We start from the raw sequence: 24,079 nt of genomic DNA, 5'->3' as shown, positions 1-24,079 counted from the left end.
GAATGAGCAAGATAGCTTCCCACTGAAGTAGGGCTGGCTTACCATCTAAAGGTGTCTGGGGCAGTGAATCAGACCATTGACTCCAGTGTCTCAAATTCCCTATTAGCTCTAGTGCTGCTGCTCAAGGGTGTTCTCTACCCTTAACACTTGGGGTTGTCACCAACAGGATTCTACTCAAAACAGACCCATGTCTCAACTCATCAGAACAGGCCAGCAGACCTTGAGACTAAATCGAGCTAAACCCAGCCCATCAATAAGTATGGGGGATATATTCATTTCAGTTTGCATTTTAATGCTAATCTACCTAATCCACACTTCCCAAACCAACGTGTGAACTGAAACACAGGTAACTTTCAAAATTCATACTTCTCTGCTTATTTACCAATGAGAGCTAAAACTCCATCATGGATAATCGTTTTCATTTCTGTATCCAATAAAGTTCCTATAGTGATGTTTGGAAGTAGGTTGGGCAAAGACAACGAGTGGAAAGGAGCTAGACAAAAACCACAGAACTAAACCCCACTGATCATATCTATATCCTATCCACGGGAATTTTGATAAGAAAGCTTTCATTAATCAATCACTTTTATCTACTCAAAGCATCAGCCATGAACTCATTGAACAGCAGCACTGCAAGTTTGGCAGGCATGATCATGGTGAATAAGTGGCCCCCAGGGATTTAACCAAAAAATGCTAATGTTCTTTGATAGTTCAGAATCTCTTCCCAGCTTTTGGAATGTAGTATCTTTAGGATTAGGGACCCAGGTGGTGCTGTGGTTAAACCACTGAGCCTAGGGCTTGCTGATCAGAAGGTCGGCGGTTCAAATCCCTGTGACGGGGTGAGCTCCCGTTGCTTGGTCCCAGCTCCTGCCAACCTAGCAGTTCGAAAGCATGTCAAAATGCAAGTAGATAAATAGGAACCGCTACAGCGGGAAGGTAAACGGCGTTTCCATGTGCTGCTCTGGTTTGCCAGAAGCGGCTTTGTCATGCTGGCCACATGACCTGGAAGCTATACGCCGGCTCCCTTGGCCAATAATGCGAGATGAGCGCGCAACCCCAGAGTCGGTCACGACTGGACCTAATGGTCAGGGGTCCCTTCACCCTTTACCTTTATCTTTAGGATTGCAGAAGTAGAGGGAATAATGTTCTGACCTCATCCACCTGCCAGGGAACTAAGGGCTACTACTGTGATGTGCATGAGGCAGAGGTTTCATGAGGTATTATTACAACCTGTTGATTGTTTGGTGCTTTGAGAATTAATTCAGTTGAAAGGTGAGGAATACATCTGGTCAATAAACAATTAAGCTAACACCTTTCAGCTAGTGGCAGGAAAATGGCTTTGGAAAAAGAAAGCGAGTGAGCTGAGAATTAGCTGGAGGTGGTGAAGTACTGCTGGGAAAAGGGGCAGGGCCTCTGAGACGTTGGCCCAGTGCTTTTTTCTGTGGGTACTCAATGGTACTCAGTACCGCCAACCCGTGTTAAATGTGTGGCACTTACTGTAACAAATTCATGGTGAGTATTTACACCTTCCCCCCTTTCTTTTCTTTTTTTTAAGCACTGAGTGGGCTTATAGCTCTTAGATTTACTGCCCACTGCAGGAACGTCTATTTCCTTCCCCCAGATGCACAGCATCCGCCTCTGAGTGCACTCCCCTCCCTCCCTCCCCTCTCTGATCCAAATGAAACTAAACCCTGCCGTGTTAGTCCTGTGTTCCCACCACTTAGTGATGTGAGAAACAGTATGATCACAGGTTGAAAACAGCGTCGTGGTTAATCACTGCTAGCTTCCTCCGCCATCTCGGGATGGTGGCTCCCCCATCACTGTCCCTTTCCACCATGCAACCTTCCCCCTCTTTCCTGGGAATCAACTTGAGATTCTAGGGAAAAGAGATAAGGCCCTCCGGATGTTGCTGGGCTCAGACTCCCATCAGCCCTGGCCAGTGGAGCCAGGGATCAATGAGGGTGGGAGTTGGAGAGCAGGCAACATCTGGAGGGCTGCAGGTTCCCCAGCCCTGCTAAAGACACTTGTTAAGGTGAATGAAATGCCTCTGCAGAGTTCTGCACGCCTCTCATAGGTGCCAAGAGAGGAAAGTAATAAATCTCTCAAAGGAAAGAGGAGGAATTGGCCACCTTGCGATACTGTTTCAATCGCCTCTTCTAAATTAACCTGGGATGAGTGGTATATGTCCAAAGGGGTCCTGCTCTAAAAGGAAAGCAAAACACACACTCCTAAGTGGGATAATTTTGTTCATTTTTGAACAGAAGCCTTCCTGTTTGTCTTCTCTCTCTCTCAAAAAAAAAAACCTTGCTGGAGGGGGAACAGCCACATAATCAGGCTTTCCAAGTGTAGCAGTAAACATTAAAAACAGACTTTATTCTGGAGCTGCCTTAACTGTAAAGAGGAGATATTTCAGGGTAATTCCTCTCTGCTCCTCTTTACTTAGCTCACACACATGCAGACAACACCTTTGCATTTCTTTGGCCCTCTGTACAACCTTTAAATAGATCATGAAGACTGTAAGTAAAAAATAAATTTAAAAATCCCACCAAGCATTTTATTGCTGGCTCCCTCTTCCATTTAATTGTACCTGTTGCTGTTTTTAATAAAATGTTATGTATTCTGGATTGTATCCAGCCAAGTCATATGCAAGAGTAAATCCACTGAAATGAATGGTTTGTGTATAACATTAGTCATACTCAGACTAGACCAACTGAAATGGATAGACATGGCTAACTTTGGCCCATTAATTTCAGTGTGCTTGCTTTCAGTGGAACTTAGGTGACTACAACCAATGGGTTCAAGTTAGTCAAGTTTATTATTTCCATGGTCTACTCTGAGTATGACTTGGTTGGATACAATCCAGAATATGTAGCATATAATTAAAGCATAAATAACTTAGGTCCATTAATTTCAATGCATCTACTCTGGGAAGATCTTAATTTGATAAAACCAAAAGGGTTCAAGTTAGTCAAGTCCATTACAGTGGTATCTCTGGTTAAGAACTTAATTCGTTCCGGAGGTCCGTTCTTAACCTGAAACTGTTCTTAACCTGAGGCACCACTTTAGCTAATAGGGCCTCCTGCTGCCGCCGCACTGCCAGATCACGATTTCTGTCCTCACCCTGAAGCAAAGTTCTTAACCCGAGGTACTATTTCTGGGTTAGCGGCGTCTGTAACCTGAAGCATTTGTAACCCGAGGTACCACTGTACTTCAACAATTCTAAGTTCAAAAAAATCTAGGATAAGGAGCCAGCAATGCAATCCAATAAAATGCTTCATCCATTATTTTCTTAAGTCTTCAGGGTCTATTACTCAGCTATTCTGCTCATATGGTGGAAAACCACGTCTCCCCAAAGCTCACAAGCCTTCTTCCACTTGCATCCCCCATCAGGGGGTGCTGAGAGGGCTTCTCCCTCTGATCCTGGAGGTGACATACAGCCATCATGATAAGGATGAGGGTATGTGCCAACTTTGGTTTCTCTCCATTTCTGATTTTTTCAGTCTTCAGTTCCCACTTGCCATTTTTAAGTCTCAATGAAAACTCATCGGCACCTTTGTGTGAATTTCTCCCAATATACATGCTGGGCAACATCATCATCATCATCATTTATTATTATTATTGTCTGTTATTCTGCTGCTTTCAATGCCACCTTCAACTCTGCTGTTTCACTTTGTCTCATGATACGATCATCGGACCACTTCTTGGGTGGGGTAGGACGTGCGTGTGCGTGTGTGTGTGTGTGTGAAGTGTGCATATATTAGTGAAAACAACATACAGAAATACATTGTATTAGGGTAAATGACATTGCAAAAATGTGTCTACTTGGCAAAATTGCGTACAAAATGTGTCTATTAGGAGAATTTCACTCTAAAATACCGAATTTTCATGAGAATTTTTTTAAAATTGCAAACTTGTGAAGAAATGCAGAGAATGGAAAATTAGAGGCTCAGAGAAACCAAGATTAATTCACCCAATCCTGGGTTGCATTCAGCTAAGTCCTACTTAGAGTAGACCCACTGAGACACATGAACCTAAGTTAGTCATGTCCACTCACTCCAGTGGTCTACTCTGAGTGGAATTTGCACTGAATACAATCCCCTACATCTGGAGGGCACCACATTGGCTACCCCTGCACTAGGTCACTTGGATATAGTCAGGCTTTACCTCCTCATATCCATTACTGAGCCCTCCACACATTCAAAACAGATTGTCTTTGAAGACTACAGCAGAGGAGGAAACTGAACCGCCAATCAATTAGTCAGTGTAATTAAGAGATTAATGGACTGATTGCAGATCAAACAAAACCCAAAGCGCTTTTTAATCAGATGTGGCCACCTGGAGCTTTCCACTTGCATCATCAACCAGCTCCTGCAGCTCCAATCCTGTTTCCTCTCTGCTGTTACTTAACAAGAAGCACTTGGGAGGGTTAAATTTCTGGGGCTGCTAGAGGATATGGAAGATAGCATGCATTTGTTTGTTTGTTTGTTGAATTTATATCCCACCCTTCCTCCAGAAGGAGCCCTGGGCTGCAGAGTTGACTAATGAAGTTAATGGACACGTCTAACTTAGGTTCACTAGTCGGCAGAGGAGACGAAATGCAATGAGAAGTGCTTCTTTGTGTCTTCATTAATTAATCAAATTTATATCCCACCCAGCCAAAGGAGCCTAGGGTGCAAGCGTATCAGTGATAAAGCAATTCAATAATAATATATAAAAGCCTCTTTTAAAAATGCTTTTAAAGGCTGGCCCAAAAGCTTTTTGCTGCTTTGGGCAAAGTCAATTTTATCCCTTCTGGATGGGGGAGAAGTTTGATTTTGTTTGCATTTTAATGAGATGAGAAATGACCCAATTCACCGTTCTTGAACCAAAACCCAGACCAAAACACGATTACCCTTAAAATTCACACTTTCCTGAAATTTGTGATTCAGTTTCGCCAATCAAACAATGTGTACAAACATGCACTGTGTTCAGGGAAAGTGTGCATATACGTTAGTGAAAGAAATGTACAAAAGTGCATTATATTAGAGAAACGTGCTTGTAGAAATGTGTATATTAGTCAAAACTGCATACAATATAAGATCGGGGGGGGGGGTTTAAGACACTGAAACTGACAGACTGATTCACCTCTAGACCCATACATTACATACATACAGTACACAACCACCTTTGTGTGTCTTATAATATTACTTCCAACATACCTGTATACTGACCTATTCTTACCATGCTTGACAGCCTGAGACCCCACCCCCCACCACTATGGTCATGCCTAGTTCCTTTCTGGCAGGCCACACTCCACTTATTTAACTGCTGCCTGGGACAAAGCAGAAACTCACAGCCACCCTACAACAGATTATCTAAATTCAAAAATATACCTTGGCAGCTGCAGGGTGGGAAATGGCAGGCTGTGCCCTGGACTGTGTGCTGCCTAGATGTCCTTGCATATACATGCATATCCATGAAAACTAGAACCATCCAGTTGGGGGCCTTACAGGCAATCTAATCCAACCTTCTGCAAGCAATCCAGAGCATCCCCCCAAAGCAGTTTCCTAGTCTCTGCCTGAAGCTCCCATCACACCTCTAGGTCAGGCATAGGCAAATTTGGCCCTCCAGATGTTTTGGGACTACAACTCCCACCATCCCTTACCACTGGTCCTGTTAGCTAGGGATGATGGGAGTTGTAGTCCCAAAACATCCGGAGGGCCGAGTTTGCCTATGCCTGCTCTAGGTAATTGCATGGGCTTCTCTTTTTGCCAGGCTTGTATTTAGGCCTGTTTCGAAGCACCTGAACTTTTGTTTTATTTGGCTTTTGCATGTTTTTATATTGCTGCTTTATTACTTCGTATTTTTGCTTTAACAATCTCCCTTGTTTTTGATATTGTATACCGCTTAGAGATTTTAAAAATACCATAAGTAGTTCATCAGTGCTTTCAAATAAATAAATGGTTCCACTGCCTAACTGCCCAGCTATTGAGACATTGCTCCTAGGCTGCATATGCCCCATATATTTAAAGTACATCCACCCACACCCAAAATAATAATGGGAACGGTAGTTTACTCATCACAGAGCTGCCTTTCTCAGCACCTTAACAAAACTACAGTTCCCATGATTTACTGGGCAAGGGCATGAAACGTGCTTTAGATGCGTGGCATAAACACAGTTCAGAAATATAACCAATGCAGATGAGAGGAAACCTAAAGAAGAAGAACACTAGCAGCTCCACACTAGCACACTTTGTTGACAGGGTGAAGCTGTTGTTGCCTCCCCAAAGCCATGTTCTAATGCCAATTGCAAAATTTCAGTCAATAAGGGGAAGGGGAAGAAAACCCCTCTTTTGGCACATGAAGATATTGGCACAAAGCTGGGTTGCCCACAAGCTTAAACTGACAGAAAGTCATCCGATTAGAACAGGCAAGTCCAACATAACAGCAGCTCATCTGCCTATCACAGAGATCTTTAATTTCTGCCCTGTGATGAAATGTAAAAGAGGAGTAGGGGATGATTCACAGTTGAATTTGTGCCTGCATTAACAATTCTGCTAAGGAGATGGGCATGGTGTCCAAAGGCAGGCCACTGGTTATTGATTTCTAAGGGACTGCTGAGTACCTCCTGGTTCCTAGGAATTTAAAAAGAAGCCAGGACCAGATGGGCCTTGGTCAGATCTTGCTAGGGTACTGCTTAAATTTCTAAGCAAAATGAGAGTGGGAAGTGTTTCAACAGGATAGAGTCAAAGGAGCCAGGAGTTCTGCTGGAGACTCCTTTAACAGCCCTGACAAAGTATCCAAGAACCTCTCTTGCTAGGGAAATTTCAGGTGATGGGTTCCCATGGGAACTCATTGTTAGACGATCTCCCTTAAATCTTCTGAATGGGGCAAAGGCAGATTCACAGCACACACACCCTAGCTAAGGGTGACAATTTCCCAAAGAGGGGTGTAGGGAGGGAGGCTCAGTAGAAATAGCCGGGTAGCTACCACACTGCCCACCCCACAGCATCTGCCACTTGAGGCAATTGCCTCACTATGCCTGATGGTGGGCTGGTTGCCCTGCACAAGGTCCTTTCCAACCCATTCTATTTCTGCAGTTTGCAAACAGGGTTCCACCACAAAACTATGTCCCCTGTGATTAGCTGCCTCTCACATCACCATCAGCAGAAGCAGCCTGCCAGGTAGGAAGGAGCCACTATGGTAGCTGCTGCTGCTTACCAGGGAGGAACAAGACAGTGGGGAGGTTGGTGCAGTGCAAACTTACCAGCAGGAGCATTGGATTTGTTCCTCCAGTGTGGTTGCACTGCATCAACCTCTTTGCTGCTGCATCACCCGTCTCCCTCCCAGTGAACAACAGTGACCCACCTGCAGGGAAGCTTCACCTCATCTGCTGAGCCACTTCTGACTATCTGTACAGTGTAGCAGTGCGAAAGGCATGATTTCCCTTGATCATGTCTGTGCATCCCATGCCAGCAGAGTTCCATCAGCGATGCGGACACTGGTCTCAGAAGTGTTTCACAATGAGAGGCACTTTTATATGTTACCCTTGCAAAGCAGCCACAGCAAGTGTGTTGCCACAGTGGCAATCCAACACAACTTGGATACCTAAAAGCAGCAAAAGGTCTCATGCACCCACAAGCATTAGCTTGCGAACTGTCGCCCGGCCACACGCTTCCCCTTCCAAGGAAAGACAACAAACTTACTTCTTGGCTCCCGGGGTCCATCGACAGTCACTTTAATGGCACGGTGGTATGTAGCGACCTGGGTGGGGTTTGTGAAGACTGTAATTGTCAATGTAAAGCTTTTTCCTAAAGACCAAGGGAGGAAAAAACAAAGAAGAAAAAGCACACGTGAGTCCAGGGTGCAAGTGTACGGGATCCAGGATATAATGGAAGGGTGCAGCGCATGGGCACCCTCAGGGGTTTTTCCTGGGGTGGGGGGAGTAGAATACTGAAAGGGGTGGGGAAGGTTAGTCTCTCACTAAATTTGAGAAGAATAACGCCTATACATTTTTGCCTCATATCTCAGGTGCTTCAAATGCTAGAAACTTACTCCCTTTTTTTTAGAAATGAAAGCTGAGGATCTTGGGATTATGATTCACCCAGGAGAAGAGCAACAGCCTCCCTTGCTTCTACCATATATACCCGTGATAGATGGGCAGCCATGTTGAAAGCAAGGCCTGGCTTAAATTTAAGCAAGGGCTTACCAAGGCTGCTTTCCTTTGCTACTACTCTTTGAACAACCCCCCTTGCTGTCAGGACCTGAGGCTGCAGAAACAGCTAGAGGGGATAAAATTAACAATCTGAAATTATATTAAGACTCTTGGCAGTAAGCTGAAAAATTAGCAACTGGTCTCATAGTTTACTTTAATAATAATAATAATAATAATAATAATAATAATAATAGAATTTATACACCGCCCTATATCCGGAGGTCTCAGGGCAGTCCACAGAATAAAATCAAAATATAAAACCACAAAACACATAATCAAAATAAAAACAACAATCCAATAACCCCCCCCAAAAAAAACCCCACATTTTAAAAGGGCATAGGATGTCGTATCTTTTCCAGGGAGTCTTGGGAAAGATTGAGGGCACCAGGAGAAGGGGACAACAGAGGATGAGATGGTTGGACAGTGTTCTCGAAGCTACGAACATGAGTTTGACCAAACTGCGGGAGGCAGTGGAAGATAGGAGTGCCTGGCATGCTCTAGTCCATGGGGTTATGAAGAGTCAGACACAACTAAACAACAACAACAGGATGTCATATCACAGTGCAAAGCATCTAAACCAGGCATCCCCAAACTTCAGCCCTCCTGATGTTTTGGACTACAATTCCCATCATCCCTGACCACTGGTCCTGTTAGCTAGGGATCATGGGAGTTGTAGGCCAAAACATCTGGAGGGCCACAGTTTGGGGATGCCTGATCTAAACACTACTAACACTGGTCTATGTTTTCAGAAAAGTCACAAGATGTCACCTTCTTTAGCCTGTACCACTTCAAAGTTTAGCTGGGGGGGAGGGAGGCAGGAGTGACTGCTGGATTGAATCATCATCCGTATCAAGAACTTCCTCCCAGCAAAAAGACAGCATGTGAGGGTTTTAGACGAGTTTTCTATCAAATGTGCTACATTTCTATATGCAGGACTTTACGGCAAGCTGTGTGTGTTTGGAGGAAGAAGCATTCCACCCCCTCGCTTCCCACCTGCACTCTGGATTGGCATAATCCTGGGAGGGCTGGATCTTGAAATTTGTTTGCTTATTTATTTAAAATAAAGGTACAGGAGTAAAGGAGCAAATACAGTCATCCTTCATACTGTTGTTTACTGTAATAGAGTAGTTCCGAACAGCCCAAATCTGGAATCAAATAAAAACACTCAGGAGCACCTGTCAAGCCAAATAGCTAACATTTACTATAAATAACCACCCTATGCCAGTATTACTAAACTCATTCTACAGGTGAAGAAGTGAAAGCACAAGGACCTACCTGTGCTTGTAGCTGAGGCACGTTTTTAATGTTCTTGGCCACCATATACTCCTAGCCACTACAATTACACTACCTCTCTATCATGTGTGATGTGGGCTTTGCTAGGGATAGTGGTATGAATTCCAGGGGAGATGCAGAGTTTGCCCTAACCTTTCCAAAATGTCAGGAATGTGGAACCTCTGGCTCTCCAGAAACCTTTGGATTCCATCTCCCATCAGCTACAGCTAGCAGGGTCAATGGTGAGGGATTGGAGTAGTAGCCCAACAAAATCTAGAAGGCCACAGACTAGGCACCATGGTGATGACCTGGAGTTGTTCACTACCTCCTGAACAAGAAGCAGAACTCTGGATATATCATCTGTGAGAATCTGGATAGGTACCAAAGATCTACTAAAACCTTGCTTTCAACCCACAAAACCACAGCTTCCTTTGTTGACTACATACAATCCATTGCCAGTTGGAGGTGCACTGATAGCATCGCCAGACTGGCTGGCTGGCTGGCTATGGATCATAGCTGAACAAAGGCAACTGATAACGGGCATAGCTCCTGCCAGCATCTGTGACAGTTGGTGAAACATAACCCAGTTTCACCTTGGTGACCAGAATGAACCAGCAGGAACCTTGGTGATGGATATCTTCAGGGGACAACACCACTATGCCACTGTGGTGATTAGGCCTTAATTTAGTCTGAGCCAGAGGTTGCCACAACTAGGCCTAGGTCTTTCCTTGAGTGTCAGAGCTCAGGTCAGAGCATGTGAAATAAGCCTGCCTCTAGAGCCCCAGTCAGGCATTCTGCTTGTATGTAAACCCTACAAATGAACTGGGAAGTGGGGACAGGTATGTGCCATTCCGCATCAGCATCCCTACCCCCCCTCCAATTGCCGTGGGCAACTGTGTGGCTCAGGGAAGGTCACAGAGGCTCGCTATCAAGTGGGGTGGAGCTTCCTAGCAGGTGAGCTGCTGCTGCTTACCAGAAGGGAAGGGGCAAGCTGGCAGGGAGGTTGGTGCAGTGCAAATGCACTGATAGGAATGCCATATTGGATCTGCCTCTGCATTCACACTGTGCAGACTGCCTCACCCTTTCCTGTAAGAAACAATGACCCAGTTGCCGGGAAGCTAGAGTAGCGGTTCCACTTCCACCCCACCCAGAGAGCTGCATCTGTCTCAGTGCAATCTAGAACATCGATAGAAAGGACTATAGCTCAGCGGGAGAGCATCTGTTTTCCAAGCTGAAGCAGGTCTTAGGTTCAATCCTCGGCATCTCCAGAAAGGGATGGGAGAAACTAGTGGAAGAGTGGTGGGGAAAGTGGCATGGGGGGGGGCGGAGCTGAGCGCACTTGTCCTCACTTCCTTTGTTCACATGAAGAGTTTATGAACAAGGAGAACACCCAAACAAGAATAAGGTGTGTGGGTTTGGGTTGGGCAAATCTGTTAGTTTTGGTTTTCCTCAGCTTCTCATTTTAAAATCTAAAATTCAGTTTCCCCATTTTCACACAATTTTAAAATAAGAGGGCCTCATTAAAAATTTTCAGCATCTTGGTGCAAAATTCTCCTAACATACACACTTCTATGCAATTCTGTCACACAAACACACACTTTTCCTTAGTGACATTTCTGTATGTCATTTTCACATGGATATGCATTTATATGCACACTTTACCCAAGTGTATGCATATTTGTACACATTACTAAATCTAGAGCATGGGTGTCAAACACAAGGCCCGGGGGCCTAATCCGGCCCGCCAGACCTCGTCATGTGGCCCGCGTAGCCGCCGCCAACAATAGCCGCTGACAGTAGTTCTGGAGCCTGCGATTGGCCAAGGGTCAAAATCGGGGGCGGGTCTGCAGGCGGAGGCCAGGGCGCTGGAGCCGCGCTGACGGCCTTGGCCAGGGAATTTCAATTTCGAATGAGGCTGAGGGAGGCGGTGGCACAGCGGCCAGACGGGGAAGTGAGATGCAGGAGGAGGAGGAGGAAGCCCGCCAAGGAGGTAGGAAAGCCCTACAGGCGCCGCCGGCAAAGTTGGTGCCGGGACGGAGCAGCGCTGGATTTTTTTTTAGCGGGCTTTGCTGTTGTCTCCGAGAGCGAGTGAGGCGGCACTGGGGAGCCGCCGCCCGCCGCTTCCCTTCCTCTCCTCAGCTGCATCCGGGAGGTGGGCGAGCGAGCGGGCGAAAGGGACGCGGAGTAAGCCTGAGGGGGAAGTAGGCGAAGCGAAACAGTCGCTCTCTTGATGGAGCCGGGTTTCTCTTCCCTCTTCCCCCGTTTTCTCCTCATAGACACTCGGGAGGGTGCCTGGCTTTTGCTCTGCCCCCCACCCCCAAGCCGCCCTTTGGCTTCTCAGTTCCGGTGGAGCTGCTCTTCCCGCTCTGCCGCCGCCTCCTCTCAGCCCCTCGTGATGTAGGGCTCCAGATGGAGTCGCCTCACGGTTTGAGTAGGTGGGAAGGGAAATTTTTTTGGGGGGTGGAGGTTTTCAAGCCTCCTCTGCCTGCAGTCCCGGTAGGGAGAGGCGGCGGCGAAGACGACAACAGCGCGGGTGGGGGGAAGAGCAGCTCTGAGGCGAAGATGCACGTCCGCTGGGGCTGCCACCGCCTTCCTCCTCGGGAAATTCGCTGCCCTCCCTCAGCGCGAGGGGAAGGGACTCTGGCGCTGAGGAGGGAGGATGCAAAAGCAAAGCAGGGAGTTGGCGCTGCACCGCATGTTCCTGCCCCTCTCCAAAGCATGGGGTGGGTTGCAGCATGTGGCATCCTGCCTAGCCGGGTTTGGGTGTGCGCAGGGCAGGAGAGGGAAGCCCTCTTTCCATCTGCAGGTTTTTAATCCCAGCAGTGGCTTTCTCCTTCCTGCCGAAGGTTTAGTTGAGCGCCCCCCCAAGCCGTCGATCCCCACCTTTTGTTCAAATTTCCCTAGTTTACATCCCCTCCCACACACGCGCCACGTCGCAGGAATGTGATCCGCGTGGGGGCGGGAATGAGCTTACCTTATTACAAAAAACAGTAATAATTGAATGCAGTGACAATAATTTATGATAATAAAGAGTAGACACATAGTCCTACAGACACAACCGGCCCTTTGAGGGTGACCAAACTGCTGATGCGGCCCCCGATGAATTTGAGTTTGACACCCTTGATCTAGAGCCTCTGACTTTAGGAATTAACTACTTTACTTTGTCTTGCTGTGGGCAGTCTGCCCCCACTTAGACTGAGTCACCCTCTGTAACTGGTCCTCCTCTGCCTTTATCTCCAGTAACAGCTCATTGGGGGCAGAAATGAGGCAGGTGTAAATATTTGTATTTACACAATATCCTATTAAAGTTGCTTGCCTCTAAATCAAGTCTGATGGGAAGAAGTTGTTTTATGGATGATTTTTATTGTTTATTGCTTACTTAGGCTGCAATTGTGTGCACACCAACGTGGAAGTAAGCCCCTTTGAAACTGACACAGCTTTCTTCTGAATACATAGAACCAGTGCTTCTTTTCTTAAAAAATGTTTAGGGGTACTCTCATTTTGATTCAAGAAAATCACCATTTTATAGTTCAAATTCGGAAAAAATAAATACAGTACATGGACAAAAGTACAAAGATTCACAAAATGCTTAGGGGTATGTGTACCCCTGTGTTATTGTATTGCTTGTATTGTTTATGGATTTTGTTCTTTTTCATTCTGTATTTAATCCTTTGTTATCTTTTCTGAGGAAAAGCCGTATATCAATACTTGAAGGGGGAAAAATCAGCAACACTGCATCTCCAGACAAAGAACAGCTCCACCTTCTCTGTTAAGCTGTTAAAGCATTAAGCTGTTAAAGGCACAATACCGAAGTTTTGGATATTTCCCCCATTGAAGGGGGTGTTGCACACAGAAAAATAGCTCATCAAGGAAAATGTTAGGCTGAACCTGATTGGCTGGCATGCTAGATTTCTATGTACAAAGAGATTTCATGTTCATGTGTGTGAGCATTCAAACATGCATCCCCTGGGAACACACATTTGTTGCACACCCCTAATCTTACGTGGTACAGTCCACAAAAAAAGTTAGCACTTGATCCTGCTAATTACAAACACTGGCACTAACAACACAGTGGACAGCTGGTAAGCACATGGCAGGCAGCCTCTCTAGCTTCCTGTGCTTAGAGCAGATGTAGGGGACCTTAAGCCCAGGGCTTTTTTCTGGAAAAAGAGGTGGTGGAACTTGCTGAGCACCTACCCAAAGTTGGTGAGCTCTTTGCCCCTACCGCCACTTTCGGCAGCCACAATTGTCGCGCCAACATAATTGTCACAGCAACCTGTTTGTCACGCCACAAGGCCCCAGGCACTGTGCCTCAACCTAATGGAGCTGCCGGAACACACCAAAGCCCTGCTTAAGCCCTCCAGATGTTACTGAAATACAACTACCATCAGTCCTAGCAAGCATGGCTAATGGTCAGGGAGAATGGGATTTGTAGTTCAGCAACATCTGGAAGGCCAAAGGTTCCCTACCCCTGATTTAGAAGAAATCACACCCAAGGATATCATGAGGTTTTCAAGAAGCACAGACTCCCACCAAGGCTATAGAAGGAAAGCTACCAGATATTGGTGATAGAAAGGAAACTCACAAAAACTCATCCAACTCAAAAGTAAGAGTGAATGCAAACAAACAAACAAATGCCAGACCTCATCCTTGAGAATTTCACCTACGTTTCCTCTGCCCTTCAATAATTTTCAAATGTAGGGGGGGGGGTTCCTTATTAATTGGTGGGAAACCATTGGGGGGGAAAAACCAACCCAAAAGGTAAAAGACATGTTCAGGACAGCACTATCCTGTGCAGAATTAATCTACACTGACAGAAACAGGGACTTATAGCATGCAGAACAGAGAGCCCAAACGGGAAGTTTCATTCACTTGAAGACAAAAGACTTTTTGCTAACCAACAGGCTTTTGACTCACTTCTCCTAGTTTGAAATCAAACTCCTCACAGGCTTCCCAAGGACTCCAGACTACTGTAATTTCTTATCCCAGACATGGAGACCTGAGCAGGGGGGTTCCTAATGAATTCAAGAGTCAAATTCGGATGGAGCTATGTACAGTTTGGAAATTTGTGTAAGGGGGATGGAAAAAAGGGGAGGGAGGGAGGAGACTTAAAGCAAATAATTGAGTACAGAAATGAAAGCTTAATTCATAAAAGCAAAACATTTTTCCATTCATCAACCTGCAAGCAGTTATGTGGGGGAGATTTTGAAAGAAAGCCTTGCCTGCCACTTAGGAAAGGAGCCAATGGGAAAGCGGAAATGCACGAAAGAATGTAAACTATTTGGGTTTCATAGAGAGCAACAAGTAAACAGTTATTACACGCAAATCATTCTTAAGATCACTTGGGCCTTACTGCCGAGAAGCCAAAAATCTCTGACGGTTTGCATGTATACATTCAAAAGACTGGAGGAAAGGATGGACAGAGGCCGACATGGTTATAGTGCGCCACTTCCTGTAGCAGCAGCAGCACAAGCTAAAACACACCATAAGATCAGCATCAGGGCTGTTCATGCAACATAACTGATGCAGCTACAGTGTGGCAGTTCTTGCAGAAGAGCAGGCACATGCTAAACACAATAAGATCAGCATCGGCATTGGCCATGCAACAGGTCTTTGCAGAATGAACGTTGGGGTGGGGACTTGGAATCCCACCTGTGCTGACCTCACTCTGCCTTCTGTGCATTCATCACAGCTTCTCTGCACATAAAGAAGCACAATATGTGTGGATAGTGTCGTGTGTGGATATCCACCACCTTTTAAAGCCACCTCTAAATTCGTTATCAACTCATTCATCTCCGGTCTCCTTACCTCGGCCGCTCCGTCCAACAAAGCGAAGGTCGTTAAACCTGGCCACTTGGTTTTTCATGACCGCAGAGGCATTCCGGAGCTCCGCTGAATAGTTCTCATCGTTACCGGCCATGACAGTAACCACAGTGCCATCAGGCACGTCTCCAAGGGCAACCACCTAGAAACCACCGGCAACAAGAAATGGTTGAGTTTAGAAACACAGGAGCATAAGAAGCTCCCCTAATGCTATTGGCTCATCTTAGCTCAGTATTGTGTCTGCTGATTGGTAGCAGCTTTCCATAATTTTGTGCAGCCCTACTAACCTTGGGATGCTAGGGGGTTGAACCCGGGACTTTCTGCATCCAAAGCAGATGCTGTGCCGCAGAGCTAGAACTTTGCCCTTAAAATTCCTTCCCCAACCTCTGAGGGGCATTTCAAGACGTTTTGGCCCCTGAAGCCAAAAAATAAAATAAAAAAATCCATAGTATGCATGTATGATGCAGGCATCTGCAAAGATGTACTAGTTAACATGGGGAATATACTTGACCAATGAATTTCTCTTCCACGGGTCTCAGGCTGTAATCCAGTACACAAATCACTCAGGATGCTTGAGGAATTGGATCTCTGTGAATCCTAGGATGCACTGACCTGATCTCCACCTCCCAAGCTAATGTGTAGATTGGAAATTTGTTGTCTACCAGTTTTTGTACTTCCTAAATGTTCTGCATAGGATGTATTCGTCCATACAAATATGCATGTGTTTTTAGCTTTTAATCTGTTTCAGTTTAATGTTGGTTTTAATTGTACGTGCTACGGTATTTTTTTGTAAGTCTCTAAGCTACCTTTCGTATATAAAAAGTTGACTGTTAAGTGCAATAGGTAATAATAATATATATGAAAAATACATTTTGAAATGCATACTTTGAGAGTTAATGCATTTAGAAATGGGTATTTTTTGAGAAAATGTGTTTAGCAATGTGTATTTCAAGAGAAAATATATTTAAAGTTATATACTTAAAATAAAATTTTCACACAGGGTTGTTTTTTAAAAAAAAGAAAACTTGGATTAATGTGGAAATGAGATAAAATGGGTTGATTAAAAAACAAATACAAAAGTGAAAGAGACTGGAAAAAGACTGGAGTTTGGCAACTTGGAAGTAAATCAAATTGAACATACGATCATGTTACAAAAGAGCAGTTACTTCTGAATAAACCTTTAGAAACTGAAATAAGTGCTATTATTATATTGTCGTATTTCTCAGACACTTGGAAAACAAGGCTGTAACATGTATAGGTATACCCACATAAACAATAAATATTAAGGCAGTGCATTTAAGTTCAATAGCCTATTTTACTATCACCTGGGCTGTTGACCAATTCCAGCATTTATTACTGAGTGGTTCAAAATGGAAACGAATTTGCATGTTATCAAATCTTCACTGTTATTTAATTAAAATGTGGGATGAAGTAGAAGATAACTTGGGGGGCATGATCTAATCAATTGATTTCAGTGGGAGAGAATGACAAGTGTATTTAATTTTCCAGTGGAAATCAATGGTGCTTTAAAAGCATTTGACTTCATTCTGGATCATGTCCTTACAGTTTAAAATACAAAAGCTATCACTTCCTGTTAGAAGCAAAGGCCACTCTTGACAACGTCTCTCTTCATTCCCTAGCAGAGTAACATTAAAGGGCCAAAATACTCTCAAAATAATAAGCTGACTTGTAATTTGTGGACAGGCCAAAGGAATTTGACTATGTCTAGTTAGTTAGTTAATTGAGGAAGGATCTGGTCCAGCCAAAATTAAGCTCCGTAAATTACAATGGGAGAGGTAAAAATGTCTCCTCACCACCACCCTTGCAATCCATGGGACTTAAACAGTGTAATCCTAGGTGATGTACAGATTTAATAAAATAAAAGGCTTACTCAGAATGAAGTCCCACTGTGCTTGATGGGGCTTACTGCCAAACAAGGATGCACAGGATTGCAGTCTAAAAGTTTTTGACTGAATAAAGACCAACTTAGCAGTGATTGTTAAACTTTGGAGGAGGGGCTGTAGCTTTGTATGCAGAAGGTCCCTGGTTCAACCCCCCCCCCCCCCAGCATCTCCTGGAAAGGTTGGGAGAGACCCTTGTCTGAAAACCTGGAGAACCTCTGACAATCAGTGCAGATAATACAGAGCTAGACAGGACTGATGATCTGGCAAAGCCAATTGTTATACATTATTATTAATCTTTTATTTTATATACACACACACACACACACACACACACACACACACACACACACATATATATATATATGCATTTTACAAAGCTTTGTAAATGTACGCCCCAAGAAGCTTCCTGTCTTAATTTTAGCCACATAGGAAACAGGACTTTGTTTTGACCACAGTTAGGTAACAATAATCAACACTTAGATCAATGGGGGGAAAGAGAGTTTAACTTGTGCCTGGGATCTATGGCCTGAAATTTTGGGACGAGGGAGTCTGCCTAGTGCTTTTGAATTATCCCAGTGCCCTGGCACACATCATTGGCCAGAATATCGGAAGGTGGGAGCAAGTTTGTTTCTTAATGAGCCACAAACTGGGCAGAATACTCCCTGCATGCTTCCCCTTGTAACTCCAACAGTAAAAGGAAATAGAGACATATTTTTAAATGAAAGGTTATGCAGGACAGGGACATTGTTACAGAGGGGCCAGGGCTGCCAACTCATTGTCACTGGGCTGCTCCACCAACCTCATTTGCTTATAGGGTGGCTGCAAAGCACAGTGCTGCTGAGACATCAGTCACTCAGTACCTCAATTTACCCAGAGGCAAAATTGGCGCATCAATCTGTGCCCCCCTGAGCCTATTATGTACCTAGCAATGCCCGTGGTGTGGGAGAAGGAGGGGGAGCGTACAGCATACCTGGCGGGTCATAGTTCTCCTTTAACTATGGCCCTGATACTGCCCAAAAGGTAGACTTTTAAAAAACAATTTTAATTGTTTTAACAAATACAAATACAATAACCATAGGCTATGCTACTCTTCTTTTACTGTCCTTATGGATTTATTCCTAACAGATCAGCAGAACTACCAGTGTCGTTGCTTTTAAATATAAAGAGAGAATTATTTTAGGATGAAATCTGTGACAGTACATTTTGGACCTTAGGTGGATTTCTAAGGGAATAGAAAAGCGTGGGTGTTTTGTGTTTTTTTTACCCTGGGGGTTTGGGTAATGTATTGCAAGAGGTTCTGGGTTTTGTGTTTTTTGTTAAAGAGAATAATTTTGCACTTATGGGTCACTACTTTTGACTTGTGGAGTGGAAGAAGGGATATATCTTTTATTCTTTTAAACATTGGCATTTTAAGCTTTTAAGGCTGCAACCCTCTGTTGCCCTACTTATTGGTGGGTAAGTTCCATTAAGGGGACGCGGGTGGCGCTGTGGATTAAACCACAGAGCCTAGGGCTTGCCGATCAGAAGGTCGGCAGTTCGAATCCCTGCAACGGGGTGGGTGAGCTCCCATTGCTCAGTCCCTGCTCCTGCCAACCTAGCAGTTCGAAAGCACATCAAATTGCAAGTAGATAAATAGATACCACTCGGGCAGGAAGTTAAATGGCGTTTTCATGCACTGCTCTGGTTCACCAGAAGCAGCTTAGTCATGCTGGCTGCATGACCCGGAAACTGTCTGTGGACAAACGCCGACTCCCTCGGCCAGTAAAGCGAGATGAGTGCCACAACCTGAGTCGTCCGCGACTGGACTTAACGGTCAGGGGTCCCTTTACCTTTAAGTTCCATTAAACTCAAAAGGACTTTCTTCCAAACAAACACAGAGGATAGGATTGCACCTTCCTGCCTCATCAGAAGCAGGGTTTTCATTTGTACCAGGACCCAACCTCTGTTATCTGTCTTGAAAGCATTCCGAAACATGTACAGAGTCCATTTCCTCTACAACTGAGCATAGAGTCTGAAACAAAAATCGATTAGGGGGAAGAGCTCCTAGACCAGAAGGCGATGCATTCAGGCAGAGTTGAATCCCTGGATAACTTTACAGAGTTTAATCACAGGTGAAAAGGGTATTATTATTATTATTATTATTATTATTATTATTATTATTATTATTATTCAGAAACGTTAAACCAGAGGAGACTAGTGCATTCCTCCTCTCTATAACATCAGGATCGTTCTCTGGAAGAAGAGTGGGACGGCCCATAAACAGCACTGGAGGTGTGTGTGTGAAACGAAAAACACCAGCGAAAAATTCCTCCGCTCCTATTTTGAACCTTAGATTTCCCCAACGCACGCTTTGGGGTTTTGCTACATTTGTAATTGGGCAGTGTCCTGCCGGAGGCTATTTTGTACTAACACCTGTTTGGCAAAGAAACTAGCTAATCTGCGGGGAAGGAACGTCTCAATCCTGATGCAGGGTAGCGACTGCAACAAGATCCAGTATTATTATTATTATAATAAAAAAACCACTCAATAAACAACATGAAAGGCCTCCGACTTCGCGCCTGAGGAAGCGCTCTGCTAAACTCGGAAACGCGCAGCCTTGCCATTTTTCTTTTCTTTTTTTGCCAGTGTTGGTTGTTGACCCTGTTGACGAATCCGACCGCAGCAAAGCGCTTTGAAATCCCAACTAGATCAACTGGGCATCTCAAAGGGTTTAAATGTAGGCTGGGTTGTGTACCATCAGTTCATCTGCACTATGCCCCTGAATCTGGCTTTAACAGGCACGGTGATTTGCTTTCATCTTACTTAAGGATGAAAGGGGTGGTGTTTATTTTTTTGAACTGGGTAAACTTCAGAACATTGTGGCAAGCTCGGTTGCGGCCGCATCCTGCGCACCTTTACTCAGAAGTACTGCAACCCGCCTTGAGTGCACTGGGGCTTACTCCCGAGTACGTGTGTATAGGATCTTGGCCTTTGCTTTCCTGAAAAGACCCATCCAACGCCTCATCGGCATTTCAGAGCTTCTGCAGATCCAAACCTCAGGATAATAGCATGGACGCGAGTAGCGGGAGTGGGCAGCTGCCCCCCTAGATAAAGTAAACAACAGAAATACCGGTACTTAACTGACCAATCACGACGGTTCTGCCCCCCCCCGCAAAAGTCTGCCCCCCTCCTAACAAAAAAATCCTAGCTACGCACATGATAAATAGCTAATATAGCCACAACTCCCCCGCCCCATCCAGGGGGGGGGATGAAAACGAAAATTTTATAAAGGGCGTAAGGGGCTTTTAAAGAGGTATCAGTGGGTTACAGAGGCAACATTGGACCTGCTCAGAGTACAGCCGCTGAAACTGAATGAGCACGACCAACTTAGGCCCATTAATTTCAATGGGTCTACACACTGAATTGCATTTAGTTGGAAACGAGTCATCCTGTTTTGCTCGCCTTCTCTCTCTCTCTCCCCCCCCCACCCCTCCGCAGATGACGAGATTTCAGAATACGGTTCCTGTGTGTCCTCCTCCCTTCGTGCGTCGGTGGCAGGGAGAAAATTATAATTATATCCCTTTTAATTAAGCGATGCTGCAATAGAGATAATTTCACTCAAAGTGTTTTTCTTTTTCACAAAGTGTGCATTTAATCATCGATGTCGCCCTTTTTGTTTTAGAGATTCTCCTGCCTCTGGTTTCGGAAGAGGAGGGGTGTGAAATCGGAAACAACCCCATTCATTTTAACAAGAGTACTGTAGTGTACACCCAAGGAGAGGCGTCGGCGTGTCCCTCCAGAAACCAGTTTCTTCTTCTATCTGGGTGGAACCCAGCCTTCGGATGGCGTATCCTCGGAGCAAACAAAATCGTGGAGGTCAAGCCTGTGCCCATTTACTCAAAAGTAACTGCCATTCGATTCATCGGGCCTTACTCCCGGGAAGCCGGGGAAAGGGTTGCAGCCCGGTTCGAAGAGGAGGATTTACTCAGAAGCGAAGTCTGACACGTTGAATGACAGGCCCCTCTTGAAAAATAAAATGAAATGCTTCCAAACAAGCGAAGGTTTTCCACCGCCCCTCCCCTTCTTCTGAAAATGAGATCAAATAAGACAGACAACGCCCTTTCCTCCGGTGCATTCCTCATCCACGTGGAGATCCGTTTTCCCAAAACTGCAAAAATGGGAATTGTTGACAGCCTCACAAGAGAATCCTGGAGCAGTGGCACAGACATCTCTCGTTTCTTTTTACTGAAATATGCATTATTTCAAGTAATTTACTTGCACCGTGAATTCACACGACGGCCCTAATATCCACCCTCCATTGTATGGGTCTAATAATTTAGCCTGCAAAGGATGCCAAGCAAATCTCTCGCCTTTCCACAGCCACTGCGCGCGGGCAGAGCAGGGTTCGAGGGTTTGCTTTTAGTTTTATTTCTTTGTCGATGTTTCTTTTTAAAAAACGAAAACGCGCGGAGGTTGCCCCGATTCGGCGTAGTTTCCCTGGGAAATTCATGTCCGCTCGGTGCGAATGGGTTAAAATCTTTGGTAAGGTCAGGCTAACCGAGTATCTGCAAAGTTGTAGCTCAGTCTTAGGTCCAACACAGAAATGAACTTCCGCTGTGATCACCCATGTTATAAGCCTGTGTAGAGGAACGTTGCCTCCTTTGCTCCAATGAATAATTTGGGGAAAGGAAACCCACTGAATTCAATGGGGCTCTCTCCCAACCCCCAGAGGTTTAAAAGTTCTCTTCTTAACTCCTCCAGCATTCCGATTTCCACCCTACAGTTTATTGCTGAAACATGTGCAGAGATCTACTGTGCTTTCATTTCGACCGGCTTTTCCTTCCTTTCTTTTTTTGTCTGATCACAAATCCACAATCGGAGGAGACGTTAAATTGTTGTGGTTTGTTAATTTCCTTAAGCGATGACAGATATCTTACTAATGCGCCTCTCATTTGCGTGTGTGCTCTTCTTTTAAACAAAATCTATTTCTCTCCTCTGCTTCTTTCTGCCTTTCACACTTCTCTGCAATTCCCAGCCTCTCCTCCTCCTCGTTGTCACCCTTGCCCCCAAACACATTGTCAAAATTTAGCCAAACCGGAACACTTTTCTCTCCCACGGATTTTGCTGGGGGTGTTAAGTATATACAGGTTCTCAGTGCCTCCGGATAAGACTAATAAGGGGGCAGCGCACTGTCGAAGTTAAGCATTGTTTTCCATGGGGGCGGGTAGTGCATCAGCAAGCCCCGAACGACATGTGCTTACTCGAAAGTTAAAGGCCACGGAGTTACGGTCCTTGGGCAAGCATCCACGGTGCATGCCGACTTGGGAGTGTCAGCGTCGCTGCAAGTAACCTGGCACGCGCCTGAAACCCAGCGTTAGCAAAGTCCGGTTAAGGACCACCCCCCAACCTTCGGCAGATGCTAAAATCTAAAGCACTCCGGGCATGGGCGTGTCTGCGCAGAAGGAAACTCCCAGTGGGTGCAATGGGGCTTATTCCCGGGAAATGGGGCTGCAGCCTAGAAGAGCTTCGCTTGCGCCTGGATTGGAGGCTGTGCAAAATCTTGGGTGAGAGAGACAGAGAGAGAGTGCTTGGCTGCATGCACCCCTTAAATTTGAAGCGCGCGCACACGCACACAAGAATCCGAGCAACTAGTTTGTTAAGAGTGCTAGGAAATGTAGCTCATTTCTCATGATTCTTTTCGGGGTACTTTACTTGTATAGTGAGTATGCAGATAATGTCTGGAATAGCTGAGGTGCTGTTGGACTACAAATCCTACCATTCCCGACCATTGGCTATGTTGGCTTCAGCTGAGGGGAGCTGCAGTCCAGGCATCCCCAAACTGTGGCCCTCCAGATGTTTTGGCCTACCACTCCCATAATCCCTAGCTAACAGGACCAGTGATGGGGAAGATGGGAATTGTAGTCCAAAACATCTGGAGGGCCGAGGTTTGGGGATGCCTGCTGTAGTCCATCAACATCTGGAAGGCACCGCATTGCCTGTTCCTGCAGTACACGGTTAAACTATGCAATTTGCTGGCGATGGTTAGCGCTTCAGATGTACGTGACACAGTGAGTTAAGGGGAAAGGTCTCTCTGTGGCCATCAGCTACAACAACTACCTAGAACTTCCACGTTACAGCTGGACCATGTTATTCTGCAGACCATCTGCACGGATGTAAATAATAACCACAATTCATCTGACAACCCACCAGGAATTCAATTACTTGAAAGTATTGAGGTTACTTTTGCTACACTTTTTATAAACGCCTGTGTAAAAGGATCTTGTAGATTATTATTATTATCATACATCTAGTTGGGCATAAACCTGAAAACAAAAACAAAACAGAAAAGGATCTAGACCTCAGGCAATCGAGGCCTTGGCAATCGAGTTGAGATCCAGCGGAGGCTTACTGGGAAATAAACGCCCCTAGAACAAAACGTACAAGCTCAAAGAGTGGTAACCCTTTGAGAGGCGAGGGATTAAAATTAAGAATTAAAATAGCTGTGGCGAGATCAGCAGCAGAGCAAACGCTTATTAAGAAAGATAGGAGGAAGGGGAAAGGGAAACAGGATTGATCAGATACCGTTGGGTTGCTCTGCTTTTTCCTTGAAGATTACATCTTCTTTGGTTTTTTTAAACCCCAGTTAGTTAATTAGCCTAAACTCCTTTTAAACTTCAAAGTTTCATGATCGTCGCTACTAACTGAAGGGAACAATCAGAGAAGAGGCTGGGAGCCTGGGGGCAAAACAACGCTGAGGAAATCTCGCTTTTAACAAATTTTAAATAAGCGCATCACTCAAAGTCCCAGGAAGGGAGGGGGGGCGCACAATGTAGGTTAGGTTCATTACTGAGTGGAAATGGAAAGTTGGGACACATAAAGAGGTTTAGGCAGCAAGGTGTGTAATCCT

The 24,079-nt window shown here is 45.1% G+C and overlaps 1 protein-coding gene across 1 annotated transcript in view; it reads right to left on the bottom strand.

The window, feature by feature from the left end:
- The window catches only part of RUNX3 (RUNX family transcription factor 3), a 129,125-nt gene that overhangs the window by 45,727 nt on the left and 59,319 nt on the right, over positions 1 to 24,079 (bottom strand). The window contains exons 4-5 of the mRNA XM_060275800.1: positions 15,275 to 15,431; positions 7,686 to 7,790 (exon numbers count right to left, since the gene is read on the bottom strand). Coding sequence (XP_060131783.1) covers positions 7,686 to 7,790; positions 15,275 to 15,431 — 262 coding nt within the window. The remainder of the gene's footprint in view (positions 1 to 7,685; positions 7,791 to 15,274; positions 15,432 to 24,079) is intronic.

Source organism: Zootoca vivipara, chromosome 6, assembly GCF_963506605.1.
Source record: "Zootoca vivipara chromosome 6, rZooViv1.1, whole genome shotgun sequence".
Lineage (NCBI taxonomy): Eukaryota > Metazoa > Chordata > Lepidosauria > Squamata > Lacertidae > Zootoca > Zootoca vivipara.
The sequence above is the reverse complement of the archived record's forward strand: the minus strand, read 5'-3'. Positions and strand labels throughout refer to the sequence as shown.